The sequence below is a fragment of the Phalaenopsis equestris genome, unplaced genomic scaffold (assembly GCF_001263595.1).
Source record: "Phalaenopsis equestris unplaced genomic scaffold, ASM126359v1 Scaffold000499, whole genome shotgun sequence".
NCBI lineage: Eukaryota > Viridiplantae > Streptophyta > Magnoliopsida > Asparagales > Orchidaceae > Phalaenopsis > Phalaenopsis equestris.
The window spans coordinates 343,252-358,866 of NW_018164939.1; the positions used below are offsets into that span (position 1 = coordinate 343,252).

Sequence of the window (15,615 nt, forward strand, 5' to 3'; positions counted from 1 at the left end):
GTGCCACAATAGTCGTTATTAAATGTTGTCACATCCTTTCAAGATCTTTGAAACAAGTTATAATTTATTTCCAAAGTTACTGCCTCAACTACATAATTATTTCCTCTTATATTTTCCATTCCATCCAGAACAAAAACTAAAAGACAAAAAATAAAAATAGGTCTGATAAAAAGTAGCCTTCTTTTAAATGAGCAAGAAACAGTTTTCTTCTTAAAATTACATGTTGGCGGCAAACCCAACCTCACAGCCTATTATTACAGAACTGGATGCTTCTAAGACCTTCAGTGCAAGCTTTTCATACATTTCTACCAAAATAATGGAAGATTATGCATTGTGGCACCCGGGCAACCAAATCAAATTAAGTTTCAAAACCACACATCTTTCAAAAGCCATAAGTTAAAATAATGTAACAAGGCATTTCAACTACAGAAACTTGGCTAAAAGAATAACTTTTCAATTGCTCCAACATAAATATCAAATTGAGGAATCCAAGAAAGACCTTACTGAAGGGAGATTTTGTCTGAACAGCCTCTGGTGTTAATTTCTGTCTCCTGATTCGTTTCTGTTCTCTGGAAAGGAAGCTAGGAAGTAGTTCACCTTTACTAACTGATCTCTCTACCTTCCTTCATCCCAATTAGGAATGTTAGAGGTAGCCTCATTCACCATTTTCACAAGCCTAACCTGCATGATAAAAGAAAATACTGAGCACATCACCCTGAAAAACTTGAAATTTACAAGGAAACAATAATTGAAAAAAAAAGAAAGTATTGAAAGCATAGTTTCACACGTTAGAATGCACATATAGACGTGTTGAATCATAAGTTGTCTTTCAAAAATATCTGCCTCCAAAGAGTCGAGAGAAGGAAAATGAGAGAGAGAGAGAGTAGAGAAGTTAAGAATTTCGAGTACAGAAGACAAGGAAAAATCCCTTTATTCATCCTCTAGCCCCCTATTTATAGGGACTTATTTATACAAATATAGAAAAGATGGAACAATTATGGAATCACACTTAATCCAATTAATGCGCTAATGTAATATCAGATTTGCGTTACAATTTGAATGCACTATAACGGATATCAGCCGGTCGGCGTATTTGAATTCGGCCGACCGAGACTATCGTTCGCGTGACGATTGCTCCTGTTGAGGTAAAGCTGATAAGTCGATTAGTTATGACTGTACGTCTTGCAAAAAGTCCGGGTAGTTGGGACCATAAGCGTGGTCTGACGATTGGATTCACAGATATTGCATGTCAGTCGACTCGATTGAGTGGGCGGTCGTCGGATGCTAGTTCAAATCAAACTCTTTTAGTCCGACACTTTGATTGTCCAGCCATAATCTTGGTCGCGTTTGATCGCTTTGAGATTCATGCTGATAGTTTTGGTGCATAAATATGAGTACCCCAAGTTTCCTGCTCCTTGAAATTGACAACTATGACAATGACAAAGAAACTATTAAACAATCAGTGGTACCAAAATCGAGAAAATTAATTATATAGTTAACTTTCATTTGGGTTATGTACCCAGTGAGTCCTATAAATTGGACCATGGGGTTGGAATTTACATTCCTTGTTGCTAACTTTTCTTAGATAGTTGAGGCACACCATGACAAATGGTCTGAGCCAAGACAATATAGATGTTGAACTTTTGGGTATGGTAGGCTTTCGAATCCTTGCCCCTATAAAGAAAAAAGAAGAAGATTGTAAAAAAAGATAAGCGGTCGAGACCCGAACCTATGTCGGCCGATCAAGTCGGCTCGTCAAGTCCTGAGAGGCGGGCGATGAAAAAGCCTCACCAAAGAACCCCGGCTCCCGAGCCTAGCATGGGCGTGAAGAGGGCCGTCAAGACCAGTTTGCCGAAGGCATTGAGGCCAGTGAAGAGGGACCGACAGAAACGGCAGTCACCAGCCCTCCTTAGCCGTCACCACAGAAAAACGGAGGTACCTTGTTGTGAGAGAGAGACGCTCTCAAAGGCTCTTTCTTCAATAGGCAAATTTTTAAGTATGTGAGAATTTTCTTTGATTATTGGCGGTCTTTAGTAATTTCTTGACATTATCTTAATGAGACTGAATCGGTCGAGTCGGAAGACCGCAAGGATGGTGGACCATCTTAAAGATGTCTCTGAGTTTGTTACCCTTATTGCGATCGGGACGCAGAGCATGATCTATGCGCCTTCTCTATCGGTTGTTATTTGGTTGCGTCTAGTTCCGTTTTTTCGACTCTGCTCGGCCACTTTGGTGGTTTCCAGCAAGAACAATTAGAGTGACAGACAGATGTGGTCTGACCTTTGATGGGAGAGGTGATCCTGGTGCGGGAATTGTTGGCTCGTCTGGCGACCAAGGATTCAGATGTAGCGGCCCTGCGAGCGGAGATCGTCACCTTGAGAAGTGGGTTGACAGCGGTACTGTGTGAACTGGGAGTGCTCTGAGAGTTGTCGTTTTGAGCAAGTTCTAGCGTGACACCAATTGAGTGGGGCAGACTAGATTAGGAGTGTTGGTCCTCTGAAGGCTGACGTCCCGACTGAAGCATTGGAAGACCAAATCATAAAATACTTTGTTCGGGATCTATAATAATGTTAATTGTAATAAAAATGCATTTAAATTAATGTGAAAGGATGTTTGGTATAACACTTATCATTATGTGACATCTCGTTTCACGCGTCCGCCCTGTAAATAGGGTGAGGGACCGCTTTTTACCCTTTACATTTTTTTTATTTCTTTCTTTGTGCCTTTGTTTCTTCTTCTTCCTTCATCCTCTAGTCTTCTTTTGCTCTTTGCGATGACTCCCAAATACTCTCTTACCTTTTTTGACACAGTTGAGGGTGTTGATTCTTCGTTCTTGACAAAGAATGATGTGATAGAGTTGCAGGGGAATATATTATACAAGACAGCATCGTCCTTCAGAAGATGTCGAGTTCGGCGCGTGCGACGGACAAATGTGGGTAAAGAACTGGTCTTTTATCGAGACCACTTTAAGTACGATCTCCTGTTGCCTGTGTGACGAGCTCGGGAGCGTTTTTAATATATAAGGGGTTATTCCGACTAAAGTGTTGTCGAATTCCATAGCTGCGATAATGACCTTCATGCTTTTCAGTCGTAGAGAGTGCATCTCGTGGTCGATCAACCTGTTTAGTTACTTTTATTCGTTTAAGTTTGATAAGGGAGGGTTTTTCAATGTTTTCGGCCGGTCAAAAAACTCCAACTGCTCGGAGTTGAAAATAAGATAAAATATTGGAGTAAAAAGTTTTTGGTCGGTTCCTGCTCCGACGACTGGGGCATTTGGACCAAGCCGTCAGAGCCAATGGGGGACAAGGTGAAGTCCCATCCGAAGGATATGCACATTGTTGAGGCAATGTTGATCGGTCACCATCTCTCGGTTTCGCAGTACACGGCTGAGGCAACAGTCACCCGGACGTTGAAGGGTGAGATGACTAAGGATGGATGGCGTCTCTTGGACATCAATGAGGCAGTCCGAGCAAGGGCGGTGAGGAGAAGCTAGCTACCAGGCAACAGAAACAGGAGCAGTGTGACCTCGAGATATATTACTTTTGTACTTAAAACTACTGTTGCTATTCAAGATATAGTGACCGACGATGATAATATTATTGCTCGAAAATATGTTTCTCATTTTGTTGATGCACGAGAAGGCAATAAAAGGCTTGTTTCTGACCGCTACCCCCTCTTCCTAAAAAATTGGCATGTTGATCGATGTGCACTGATTATCGTTGTTCCGCCAGATTCAAGGTTTGGCAGTTCACCTTTCATTGCCCTGCCCGAGCGGGCAGAGGCTTGCCGGCCCCTCCCCCCATCTTCTTTTGTGTCGTCGCCAAAAGAAGCAGACCGTCTTCCGGTTACGAGCCTTCGCCTTCCCCGGAGGGGAAAATCATTCCCTGGCAAGGAAAGGAGCAGGAAAGGAGCTGGGCGGACGTTGGTCGGCACCAACAAATGAATAAGTCTTCTGGACACGTCGAGAGCCTAACACCGTCGCGGCTGAGAATAAGGGTATGTCTTCGCTTCTACTGGAGTTGTTGTGGTCCGAGGAGCTCGACCAAAATCTGGAAAGCTTCAACCCCCGAGAGCTTTGCCAGAATGTGGATCGGTTCCTCTTGATGGCGACAAAGGCCGCTCACTTCCAAGGACTTTCAGAAAGCGAAGCTAGGGAGAGTTCGCGATGGTTGGGATCTCCTGTAGCTCAATTGGACATTTTTACCAAGGCAAATCAAGAATCCATTGATGCCATAGAAGCATTGAAGAAAGAGGTCGAGGAGCTGAAGAAACAGGTTGCCTCGTCCATTTCCAAGGGAGAACATAAGGACAGCCTGATGAAGCAACTTAGGTGTGGGGTGGACCATGACATTCAACGATTTATTCACCATGGTCTTGTTGACCCCAATTTCTCTGACCCAGATGAGTTCTCCACCCTGATTCCAGACAAGTCTGAAGAACCTCCAAGGAAGTAGAAGGTTCTGGTAGTGAAGACCAATCGATCACCTGCTAGAACCTGGCTCGAGAAAAACATAAAATCCTTTTTGTTTTGAAAGGCCGTAAGAAAAGATACTTGTAAATCTTTTTTCATATAAGAAAAAATTGTTAGTTTTTGCTTATTTGGAAGTTGTCTTGAATCAATTGCGATCCTATTAATTGTGTACTCATCTCGTAAGTGAGCCTGCCGCATTAATCAATCAACGGGGATATTTAACTTACCATGTTCAGAGGGATTGTTGCCTCTAGAAAGACTCAGTTTGAAGCAATCATTATGACATATCGTGAATCTTGTTGCTGGTAAGTGTTTCGATCAATCCTCGGGGCTAAATCTTGAATCTCATATATCACATGATTTCACGCCGACCGATTGTCAATTTCATGGATTTGTTTGACTCGAATTGTCGATTGGTAGTCAAATCAAGTTTTCAAATATTTTTCACGTTATTCAATTAATATACATCAATTGATCAGTTTACCCGATGGCCTAAGTCATCGCTTACCCCCACCGCGTTCGATGGATTAGATATTTGCCTCGGTCAGGTTTATTCCTCTTGCTAGGCGAGGAACTTGTCGTCACTTGGGAGGGCAACCCCCCGGGAGCTTGCTTTCACAATCACATAAAAATTGCTAATTAGTGGAGAGTAATAAGAGTCTGGTTAACTTTGCGAGAAATTGAAGGCGAAGGTGACCTTTCACCAACAGGAGTGACCGACCACATTTGAGTAGTGTGCTAGTTTCTCTTTTTTCTTCGAGTCGAGTGTCAAAGGAAAGGATTTCCTCCGAGTCGGGCGTCGAATACTCGAGTAGGTGGACTATCGAGATCAACCCACCAGGCGAACGGGCAAAGTGTCCAATGGGGAAATGTTGCACTGCTTTCACGTCCTTAAGGAATGTAATACGTGTGTTCGACAGTTGCCATTATGAGGGTATCAACTCCTCCCCGTTAGCGACGGAGGGTAAGACTCACAAGCCTTCTGGCAAGAAGTCCAGGTAGTTGGGACTGTAAGCGTGGTATGCTGATTGGATCCACCAACATTGCATGTTGGTATTCTCGATCGAGCGTTCAGTCGTCGGATGACTGGTTCAGATCACGCTCTTTTAGTCAAACACATCGATTGTCCGACCATCATCCTTGGTCGCTTGATCGCTTTGAGATTCATGCTGGCAGTTTTGGTGCATACAACATGCATGCATAATATTTAGTGCTTTATAATGGTGATGATTCTCATCAAAAAGTGACCAATTTGACCATATTCTTGGACTTTCATTCCCTGGCCATTTAATAAGAACATCATATAATTTAGCACACAAAAATATTATATATCCAATTAAAAGAACATTATGATTTAGTACAAAGAAATATTATGATTCCAAGTAAAGTTCCCCATATTAACTAGGTATGCATAAAACGTGCCAGAATAAGGAATTTTCTTCTAATTCTCAAAACGTCAAAAAAATTTGGATCCTAGTAGCAATAATTTTCATATATAATTGCATTGAAATAGGCCACAGTGTCGACCATTGAGAACAAGCATAATGTAGTAGAAAAAAGCCAAAGGCAATGCCTATAAAACCTGAAAAAGGGAATCAAAGAATAAATTTTTGAAATAAAAAGTACCAGAACAAGTTCAGAGTCAAAACTGGCCCAAAAAGTAGAGAAAACCGTAAAAATAGCAATAATGATCAGTCAGAGAATATGTGCTTTTTATGTATACACTATCATTGTAAAGTCCTAGTCAATTTTCAGATAATAACATAAGAAATTCCAAAAAATAATCCAAATATTCAATCAGAAGTGATGAATATACCACACTTTCAGGAACTCCTGGTGGGGGTAAAGAAAGGTTCCTTGGTATTGGTCCTTGAAGGTGTGATCTCTTATCAAAGCGCCATTCCCCAATCTTTCCATAAGTCAGTTCACCCTTTAAAGATCAACGCACAATTAGGGCTGAAAAAAATGAATCCCCAATCTTTCCATAAGTCAGTTCACCCTTTAAAAATTAAAAAGATCAACACACAATTAGGGCTGAAAAAAATGAAATGTAGCGGCTGAAGAAAAAGTGACGGTAGACGAATTCTTTGAAGCAGAAAAAAATCACCTTTAAAGAGTAGTCACAACCATAAGTGTAATGGATAATGAATGCTTTCCCAACCTTCAAGTCCCAAGGCGGCTGATAGACATTTCAATATATTAGGCATTCTAGAACCAACTCAACGTATACATACAAAGATCAAAAATCAAATTCCAAAGAATTGCATAATAAACTTATACCTGTATCATAAAATCCTTACGAAGAATATGTTGCACACCATGCAATGCGCTTGCAACAGCATAAGCATACCTATGGTCAACATGAAACAAACCTAAAATCAATCAACATGGTTCCAAAAAAAAATAAAAAATAAAAAAACATGAAAATAGATAATACGAGAATTAAGCTCACATTTCAAGCACCCATCCAAAAGTTTTATCAGTCTCCGGATCTTCTTTCATCTTTAAGGAGACATTCATCCACGTTGGAGCAATTTTTTCAAGCTGAGACTGGACAGATCCAACAAAACAAAAAAAACAAACAATTAAAAAAAGGATTTAACCTATTGTACTAGAAAGAATTTCAGACAATGTAATCAGTGTAGCTATTTAATAAACTAAACTTGAAGTCTAAAAGTTTGAAATTTTATACTGTACATGCATCAACCAAAATAGCTACCTTCTTTATTATGACGGGGGAATTGCCAATAGGATCAACATTTGTCACAGGACCTTTCTCTTCAGGATAAAACTTCCTTATGATTTTCTCGTTGTCAGATGGTTTAATATAGAAGAATGGGAATGCTGCTGGGTAATCTCCACGAGACAAATTTGGCAAAGGATTTGCAAATACATGATCTGGTTCTCCCATTAATATGTAACTGTAAAAGTCGATCAAACAAAAGAATTTTGTAAGGCATGCAAAGAAAGCACAAAGAGGGGGTTAAGCACGTTTAAATATTCTCACTCTTCCTCAATCTTTGCTTTTTCCAGCCACTGAACAAATGCCCATGGTCGATTCAGTACGATGTAACCCTGAAAGCAATATCTGAAGACAATGAATATGATAATAACACTATAACTGAAGAATGTTACAAATCCACTAATAATGTATATATCAATCCCAATAAGCTCTCAAACAGAAAGAGAGTGAGGTAAAAAAGAGAAAATTGTATAAGAAGTTCCAAACAAAATGTTACAAGAAAATAGCAATATATTGTCCAATGTTTCCTTAAAATAAAAGGGGCATTTACATACATACCACCAAATTCTGATGTATTTACATATATAACAAATAAAGATTGCTTTTTAAATTTATGCCACCTAAATCTCTCATATCACAAATAAAGATTGCTTTTTAAATTTATGCCACCTAAAGATTGCTCTCATATCATACGAAAAAAATTTATATAACAAATAAAGATTTATGCCACCTAAATTTATATAACAAATAAAGATTGCTCTCATATCATACGAAAAAAAAAAGATCACTATTTTAACCTTTTTAAAGTGAAATACAGCTTCTGATGCATAGGTAATGTGTTTTATATGTAAAAATTGAAGTTTAGCTTTTAGATATGTAAATACATAAGAATTGGGTGTATACATGTAAATCTTCCAAAAAATAACAATTTCAAATAAAAAAAAGCGAGGCAAGCGACTCAGGCGATGGAGATGTATTGGTCTACAATCCAATTCAAATTCAAGATTAAAAGAACTGAAAAAAGTCTCCAAAAACTTGTCAATATAGACATGGTCAGAATTTTAATAAGCAGTCCACTATAATGCAAAACATTTCATATATTCAATAACATTAAACTAGGCAGCATATCCCATACGATTCTTACACGAGAATGATCAAAGACAGAGTTAATACAATTCTCAACCTTAAAAAAATCTCTAATTTGTATAGTAGCAAGATTTACCGAAGAAAATATCAAATAAAATACACTTAAGAGCAACTGAAAACCAATTGAGAGAGTAGCAATAAGAGCCTACATTCTTTTAAAGCAATTTCTGCATAATTAGCAAAGTCCAAGAGGTTTCTAACCAAATTATTAACCTAATAATGATACAGACTTCAATATTATACTAAAACTCCATCATTAAGATAACAATATACGTTCAAATGCCGTGGAAACTGACAAACAGCAGAAGGCAAAAGAAAGATTTATCCAAATAGAAAGAACAATCAAAATAATGCAACAGAACCACCATACTTAATTTAATCACAATATTTTTGTTCATGGGAGAGCAACATTTCAAAAAAATGAAAACGAAGAAATGAAAACCACGAAGAAATGAATATCAACCAGATGTAAGATTCTGGAATATAAAATATAATCAAGCATGCATATCTCAAGAAATCTGGAGAAATTATTAAGAGGGAAGATTCCTTACCCTATCCATACCAGCAGGTAGAGGATCGACGACAAAGGTAGGGATCTCATCCATCAAATTATCCGGAGTCCCTGAATGCAGAACCCGCGTGAATCCTCCCATTTCTGATCCTTCTACATCCTTCATCCTTTTGTACCAATAGTACATTATTCTGCACTGCCACTTACTATAAGGCGCATCGGTCGCAGTGAGAGCCACATGAAACAGCCTCTTTGGACCTCCCGACCTCTTCAATTCATTTGGCATCCTAACAACAGGATCAGATCGAAGAGCAAGGTTTGAACGATCCACCAATTGCAGTGGAGAATTCCAATTTTGGTTATGCATTACCAGAGCCACGAGATTGTAGGTCGCAATGAAGAACCCAAATCCCAATAGAACGACAAAAAATGGCGACGCCTTTCTCATCCCCATTCTGTAGATTGCTCCGAGGCTATAAACCAAAATATTCCCAAAAACTCCTGATTTCTAACCGCATTTATCACAGTGGCATCACATATGATTGGTTATCTCAACCGGGGATCAGAGACTTGATTTTGTTTCCTATTCAATTCTAGAGCAAGCAAATTAATTAAGAGTGAAAGACGAGATGCAGCATAAATTTGGCAAGAGAAAGCTTTCTTAATCAAAACCCTACTGCAAAACAATCCGCCGTGGATCCATGGTTCGAGAACTGATTGAATCGGAATGAGCACAAGTGGAAGGACTCCATGGGCAGATTAGCTTGGCTGGATCAAAGAAGGGAGCAGGTGGGTGATTTGAAAAATAGTACTTGGAGAAGAAAGTCAGAAGTGGAGGGTATTTAGCCGTGGACCTTTGAAGGAGTCCCTTGCATGTCGTTATTCCGATCGTATTTTATTTGACAGAAGCTGGATCTGTATGAAAGGAAATTTGATTAAAAACAAAAATCTATCTACTTTCCATCTACCTGCTTTCCATTTGCTCCATTCATGAAAAAGAAGTATAATTTAACATTAAAAAAATTTAACATGCATAATGCATAATTCTTATATAATAATACAACTTACATTTAAATATTTATATTTAAACACACAATATTCAAGTTTGTACACTCATATGACCTGCGATGTGAATTTGAGCCAATGGCTCGACATACGTGATCGTGATGAAAATTCATGTCAAACCCGATTGAGCGAGGAATTTGTAAAGGATATGGTATAGCTTGCCCTAGATAACACTAAGTTGCCTCATGGACCATTGGATGATCAATTCTCCCACTGGTTAACTCGGGCCAAGCAAACTTTCAATTCAGTCATTCTATGCATGCATTTCACCCTTGGACACCCTGATCACTGTACATCGTTGCAGCACACAATATGGCTGGATTACATAAAGCTATACACTTCACGTGCTTGAGATGTGGCACTTTGTCTTAGCGGTATGCTTGCATATATTTCATTTAGTCTTATGTATTTTCAAGCATTTTACTCAGATATTATTCTAATGTAAATGACACTGCAAAAGCTATATATGCTAGAGAATGACCGATAGGAAGATCTTTTTTCCCCTCCCTTTTCTCCTCTTAAGAGAGGACTCGTCTCCCTTCTCTTTCTCTCTCTCCATGAATTTGTGTTTCTTTTAACGAGAGATAGAACCATTAGTTTATTTGCCTTCCTTTGAGGTTGTCATCTCATTGCTTAACATTAATAAAGTTTTAGAGTGTCACTCTTCTTCACCACCCTGAAGGAGTTTGCCTTGAAGGGTTCACTTGCCCATGGGATTAATCACTTCATTTATAAAGTTCAAGAGGATATTCCTCATACATTTTGTTAGTATGTTGAAGCCACAAAAAAATTTTTGGGCTCTATTGTGAATGTGGAAGCAACTTGAAGAATCATTGAGAATTTTCATCAACAGTTTCTAGATGGAGATGTTGGCTGTGAATTACCTCATACGAGCCATCACCCATGTGCTTTAGCATAGGTCTTAGAGAAGGCACGTCCAAGTATGCTCGTCTTTCAAAAACCCAAGACTTCAATTAAGTTTCTAGAGCGTGTCAACGGCCACAAGATTATAGAGAAGTATAATCATGAGCCCAGGCCATCCAAGGACTTAATAAGTGAGAAGTCACATGGAGGGAAGAGTATTTTGCCTAAACAAATGAAATAAGCAATAATATGTATAATCACAACATGTACAACGTCACATCCATAAGCCATGTGTCCAACATCATAACCACAACAATATCCAACACAAATAAAATAAATAAAAGAAAACAAAGTAAGAAAAATAATTAATCACAGAAACGCAGTCATCATATCAAAGCGATTTGACATCTCTGCCCCTATCATCCTCCTCCTCCTCCTCCTCTATCGGCTTAGAGGTATCTCCATAAAATGAAAGGTGGCATGTCGGGAAGCTGAATATCATACAACTCTATTGTGTCCTTGCTTAATCATTCCCACTAAAGTCTCATTGGCCTGCACTTAGTATTGATACTGGTGATAGTTCTGATCAACATAGAAATTCACTCTTTAACCCATATCATGCTGCCACCACCCAAATAATAACGATCGGCGGTGGTCGATAGATGTCGGTGGTGGTTAACGATGATCGGGATGGTGCTGGACTTCAGCTTCTTCTCAAAGCCTCATATTTTCTCATAAAGTTCATGTTCTCTACCTTATGTGAGGGGTGGGGGTCTATTTATAATGTTCTAGTTACAATTAATGCAGGAATATGAACCATTTTTATCAGAAGGTCCAGAGAGCTTCCTTCGATGAAACAGTGATTGATGGACATTTGAGTTCCTTAAAGATTTCAGAATTGAGCAATCTTAGGCTTGTTAGATACGTCTTATCGAGACACTCGATTCGACCATGAACTTACTAAATTTGACATCCATTTTATTTTCCAAATGTGTTCAAAAATATTCCAAGTGTGGTTTAATGACTTGATTTGGGCTTGATTTAACTCAGAATGAACTTATTTTTATATCATTAGGTCTGTCAGATCGAGCCAATTAGTTTGACCATATGTTTGCTAAAATTGGAGTTACAGATGACTCTTGCCTCGAGATTCATGTCGAATGATGTAGATTTGTTGGAGACATATCAAGAGTCATTTACATTTTTATTTTGATTGTTTTTTTAGTTATTATTTATTAATACTGAATTTATTTTACAATGCGATGTATTAAAATTATTTATTAGAAAATGAAGACTCTCCCGTCATCCAAAACAATCTATGCAGATGTGGTTGAAGGCTGAGAGTTGTCTCTACATCCTTACTTGGAGGCGACTGTGGTCAACATGACCTTGTGTTTGGAGAAGTTTGGTGTTATGACCGCCAACTTATGGAGTAAGTATGACACTAGGGAGTATGAGATGACGAAAGTTGGGACCGCTAGGACAACCGGGAAAAAGCAAATGACAAATGTTTCACAGGATCTGGTGTGTTTTGTGGTCGCAAAGTCCATCTGGTACTTTCGGAACTAGCAAGGGACCTTTTCTTTTTTTTTTTAAGTAAAATTTATTAACAGATCATTGCTAGATAGATGTTGGGTCCTCTGAGGGCACCCGGGTGTTTTGTCTGGATCTCTCAACCCCCAAGTCTCAAGTCCTGAAAGGAGGGTGTCCCCAAACCCAGGATCCGAGGGACCTGAGAAGCTTGACATGCCTTCTCATGATGCTAGTGAAAGGGCCGAAGCACGCCAGTCAACTCCTGTTGAGGTGGTGTGGGATTCAAGAGATAAGGAGGCATGTGAGGCTGAATCTTGAGAACAAAACCACTCCGCAATGGGAGGGGAAATAGTCGATTGATGTGAGTTCCCCTTCACTCCCTCCTCCATTGCGGTGTGTAGGTTCTCCTCTGAGGTGGGTTTCCTCAATGGAGGAGAACTACAACATGTAGGCCAGCTCTGGTGAAAATTTTTCCATGGTGGACCAGAAAGAATTGATACACTGGCATGCCCATTGGGGAGGTATTAGAAGTCTCAGAGTACCCCTATCTCTTGTTCGAGTTGGTCCGGTCTGAGAAACTATACACGGTGCTGAAGAGGATGAATTTGGTGAATTTGGGAGAAGATTTCAACTGATTCAATCTGCTCGCCTAATCGATCACACACATCCAGTTGAAGATCCTCATCCAACTTGTGAGGAAAAAGATGTGGTTGTTTCAAAAATATAGCCCTCATACGGACCAAATCCGAGTTGTGTTCTTGTTTTGATATGTGATTGTTGGTGAGTTCTAACAACTTAGCTATTGTTTTTTGTTGTTTCAAGCTCAAGGTATAGCGGAATGGACCCTCCTTTAGTAATTGAGCTAGTTTAGTGTGGGAGACTATATGTTTTAGGTCTCGTACTTCCAATATCTTCTTCTGTAGGTGAGTTATAAAAGCACATATAGACTCTTCATGCCTCTAACAGTGTTGCAACAACTTCTTGAACCCTTGTGCGGGCTTTCTGCGCACTGATGTATTACGCTATGAACATTCTCTTGAACCTAGAAAAGAGTTTATCACTCCTAATGGAAAGCAGTTGAATCATAGGGCGGACCCTTAAGAATCTTGAAAAAGAGTCGACACTTCAATGTGTGTTTTATCCTAAATAGACACATGATGGACTCAAAAGATGAAACATGGTCAGAAGGTTCTGACTGCCCTCAATAAGATTCAAGGGATTAGTTCTTGAAGCACTCAGAAGATTCAACTTTAGAGATCTCCAAGGAGAAGGATTCTTTCGATCTTTAGGTAGTTGTGCATCAACACCTCTTTGCCTATCGCGATTCGATGGGGTTGAGGAAGTGTTGTCCGGATAATAGGAGTCATCTGCTTCATCTAGGGCTAAGAAACTCTTTTTTGATGCAGAGAAGTTGTCTGTTGATGTGGCAGCATTGTTGCTTGAGCAAGTGTTTCTCTAATCATTTTGATCATAAGCTTTTTGAACTCATGGAACTGTTAAGTAACGAAATTTCTGTTGTCGTCTATATTGCTCAAAACTTGTTGGTGGCTAGGCTCTTCTCTTTGTGTTACTGTTCTTTTTTTTCTAAAATGATCCATGCTCACCATATATTTTTAGTGTTAATAGATTTATCCTTAAATCACATATAAGGAATAGAGTGTTGGAAAATAGAGAGAATAAGGGATGAGATATAAGCAGCTGAGTTAAAGGGAAGAATGAGCAAGATGAAGAAAATTTGAGTGGATTTTTCCTTAGCTTTGGGGAGTGTAAATTTAAAAGCAGGATCAATAATTTGAGGTTCAAATTGAGGATCTAGAATTCAAGTCTATATTTAATACCATTTATTTACAGGAATTGATCTTTGTAAAATAAATTATTCAGACCCCTATTACTCCTAGGGCCTTAAGTACATATAGTCATCTTTGATGGTCATATCCCCATTAAAGTTTGGGCATTATAGAGATCACCTTCTGGTTAGCCTCTTTATTAAACTGGAAGGTTCTTCGCCTTTGATGATTTTACACTCGGGTTCCCTTACTCGGCCCGTTAGTGCTTTATTGACTTCTATTTGATCGTTTGATGTCCTGTAATGAACTTTTGTAGTCCACTTATGGATTCAACCCTTCGACCCGCTTCTGCTGATGGATTGGCCAAGAGCTGATGGTTTGACCAAGAGCTAATAGGTCTCTACTTGTTCGAGTAGCTGCTCAGGGTTTTGATGATTAGGTCATGAGCTATTCAGTCCTAATGGCCCGAGTAAATACTTTTGGTCATACAATAGCATAATTGAACTAATTTCAAGCATCTCAATTTTGAATTAATTAAATTTTGTAATTTAATATGATATAAAATGAACTTTGATTATTCTTGCTATTCTTATTTAGTTATATCATCTTCTAAATTTGACCATGCATTAACATCATTTAATGATTTTCTATTGTGTCAAAAAGTTGCCTATTATGACGAACGAATGAGAATATAAAAATATTATTAGATTTTAAAATTACTATAAAATACATGATTTTTAGAATTTATACCAAGGAGAGCAAAAAATGAAAGAGTAAATGGTTTATGAGAATACATTTTCTTAATGATCTCTTATTTATTTTAGATTTAAAAAATTATAAAGGATTGAAAATCATCAAAGTTCTACTAAAACTCTAAAAATAAAAAAGATAAATATAAATATAAAAAAAAAGGTTCTACTAAAAAGTCTATCACTAACTTCATGTGTGTTATAATAAAATATCATTTGTATTTAATATAAAAAATCCTTCTTTTCTTAATTATTTTATTAAAAAATCAAAATTGAATCCAAAACAAATGAAATTATCAAATTTAATAGAATTAAAAAAAATATTATTTCAAAAAGCATCTAGATATCTTCCCTAATACCTTATTATTCTCTTTTTGAAAATAGCATTTTATTTAGAACGAAGAGGAAGAAAATAAAAAAAAAATGACCCATCAGCAGCTGAAATCCATCTTTAATTTGGTATAAGATCGCATCAATTAATATGAGATTATTCCATCAGAAAAAAAACTCAAAGGAATGGAGAAATATTTAGATTGATATTTGATTATTTAGTGTAAATTAAATTTAGGGGGTATTCCAGCTAGGGCTGTCAAAAAGGCTCGTGATTTGCAAACAGCTCGTGTTCGATTCGGTAAGAAGCTCGTGTAACGAGCCGAACACGAACAAATATTTGTATGTTCGTGTTCGGCTCGTTTTGGCTCGAAAAAGTAATATATATATATATATATATATATAGTAATATATAT

General features: G+C 38.2%; 2 protein-coding genes across 2 annotated transcripts in view; both read right to left on the reverse strand.

The window, feature by feature from the left end:
• Nucleotides 1–15,615, reverse strand: part of LOC110028171 (non-specific phospholipase C2-like) — a 59,913-nt gene that overhangs the window by 26,054 nt on the left and 18,244 nt on the right. The gene's annotated exons all lie outside the window — the stretch shown is intronic.
• LOC110028172 (hydroxyproline O-arabinosyltransferase 3-like) lies at nt 164–9,847 on the reverse strand. The gene is made up of 9 exons (XM_020729916.1): nt 9,549–9,847; nt 8,912–9,464; nt 7,479–7,546; nt 7,191–7,392; nt 6,924–7,021; nt 6,752–6,821; nt 6,579–6,650; nt 6,288–6,401; nt 164–681 (listed from the first exon to the last, which is right to left on the reverse strand). Exons 2-9 carry the CDS (start codon nt 9,323–9,325, stop codon nt 616–618), a joined length of 1,104 nt encoding a protein of 367 aa, XP_020585575.1. The 5' UTR covers nt 9,326–9,464; nt 9,549–9,847; the 3' UTR covers nt 164–615.

What these genes read in the sequence shown, in the direction of transcription:
- LOC110028172 (XM_020729916.1), bottom strand. Translation starts at nt 9,325, where the DNA reads ATGGGGATGAGAAAGGCGTCGCCATTTTTTGTCGTTCTATTGGGATTT. An exon ending in TTTGGATGGGTGCTTGAAAT is followed by an intron (nt 6,822 to 6,923) that starts GTGAGCTTAATT and finishes TGTTGACCATAG; the next exon opens with GTATGCTTATGCTGTTGCAA. An exon ending in GTTGTGACTACTCTTTAAAG is followed by an intron (nt 6,402 to 6,578) that starts GTGATTTTTTTC and finishes TGATCTTTAAAG; the next exon opens with GGTGAACTGACTTATGGAAA.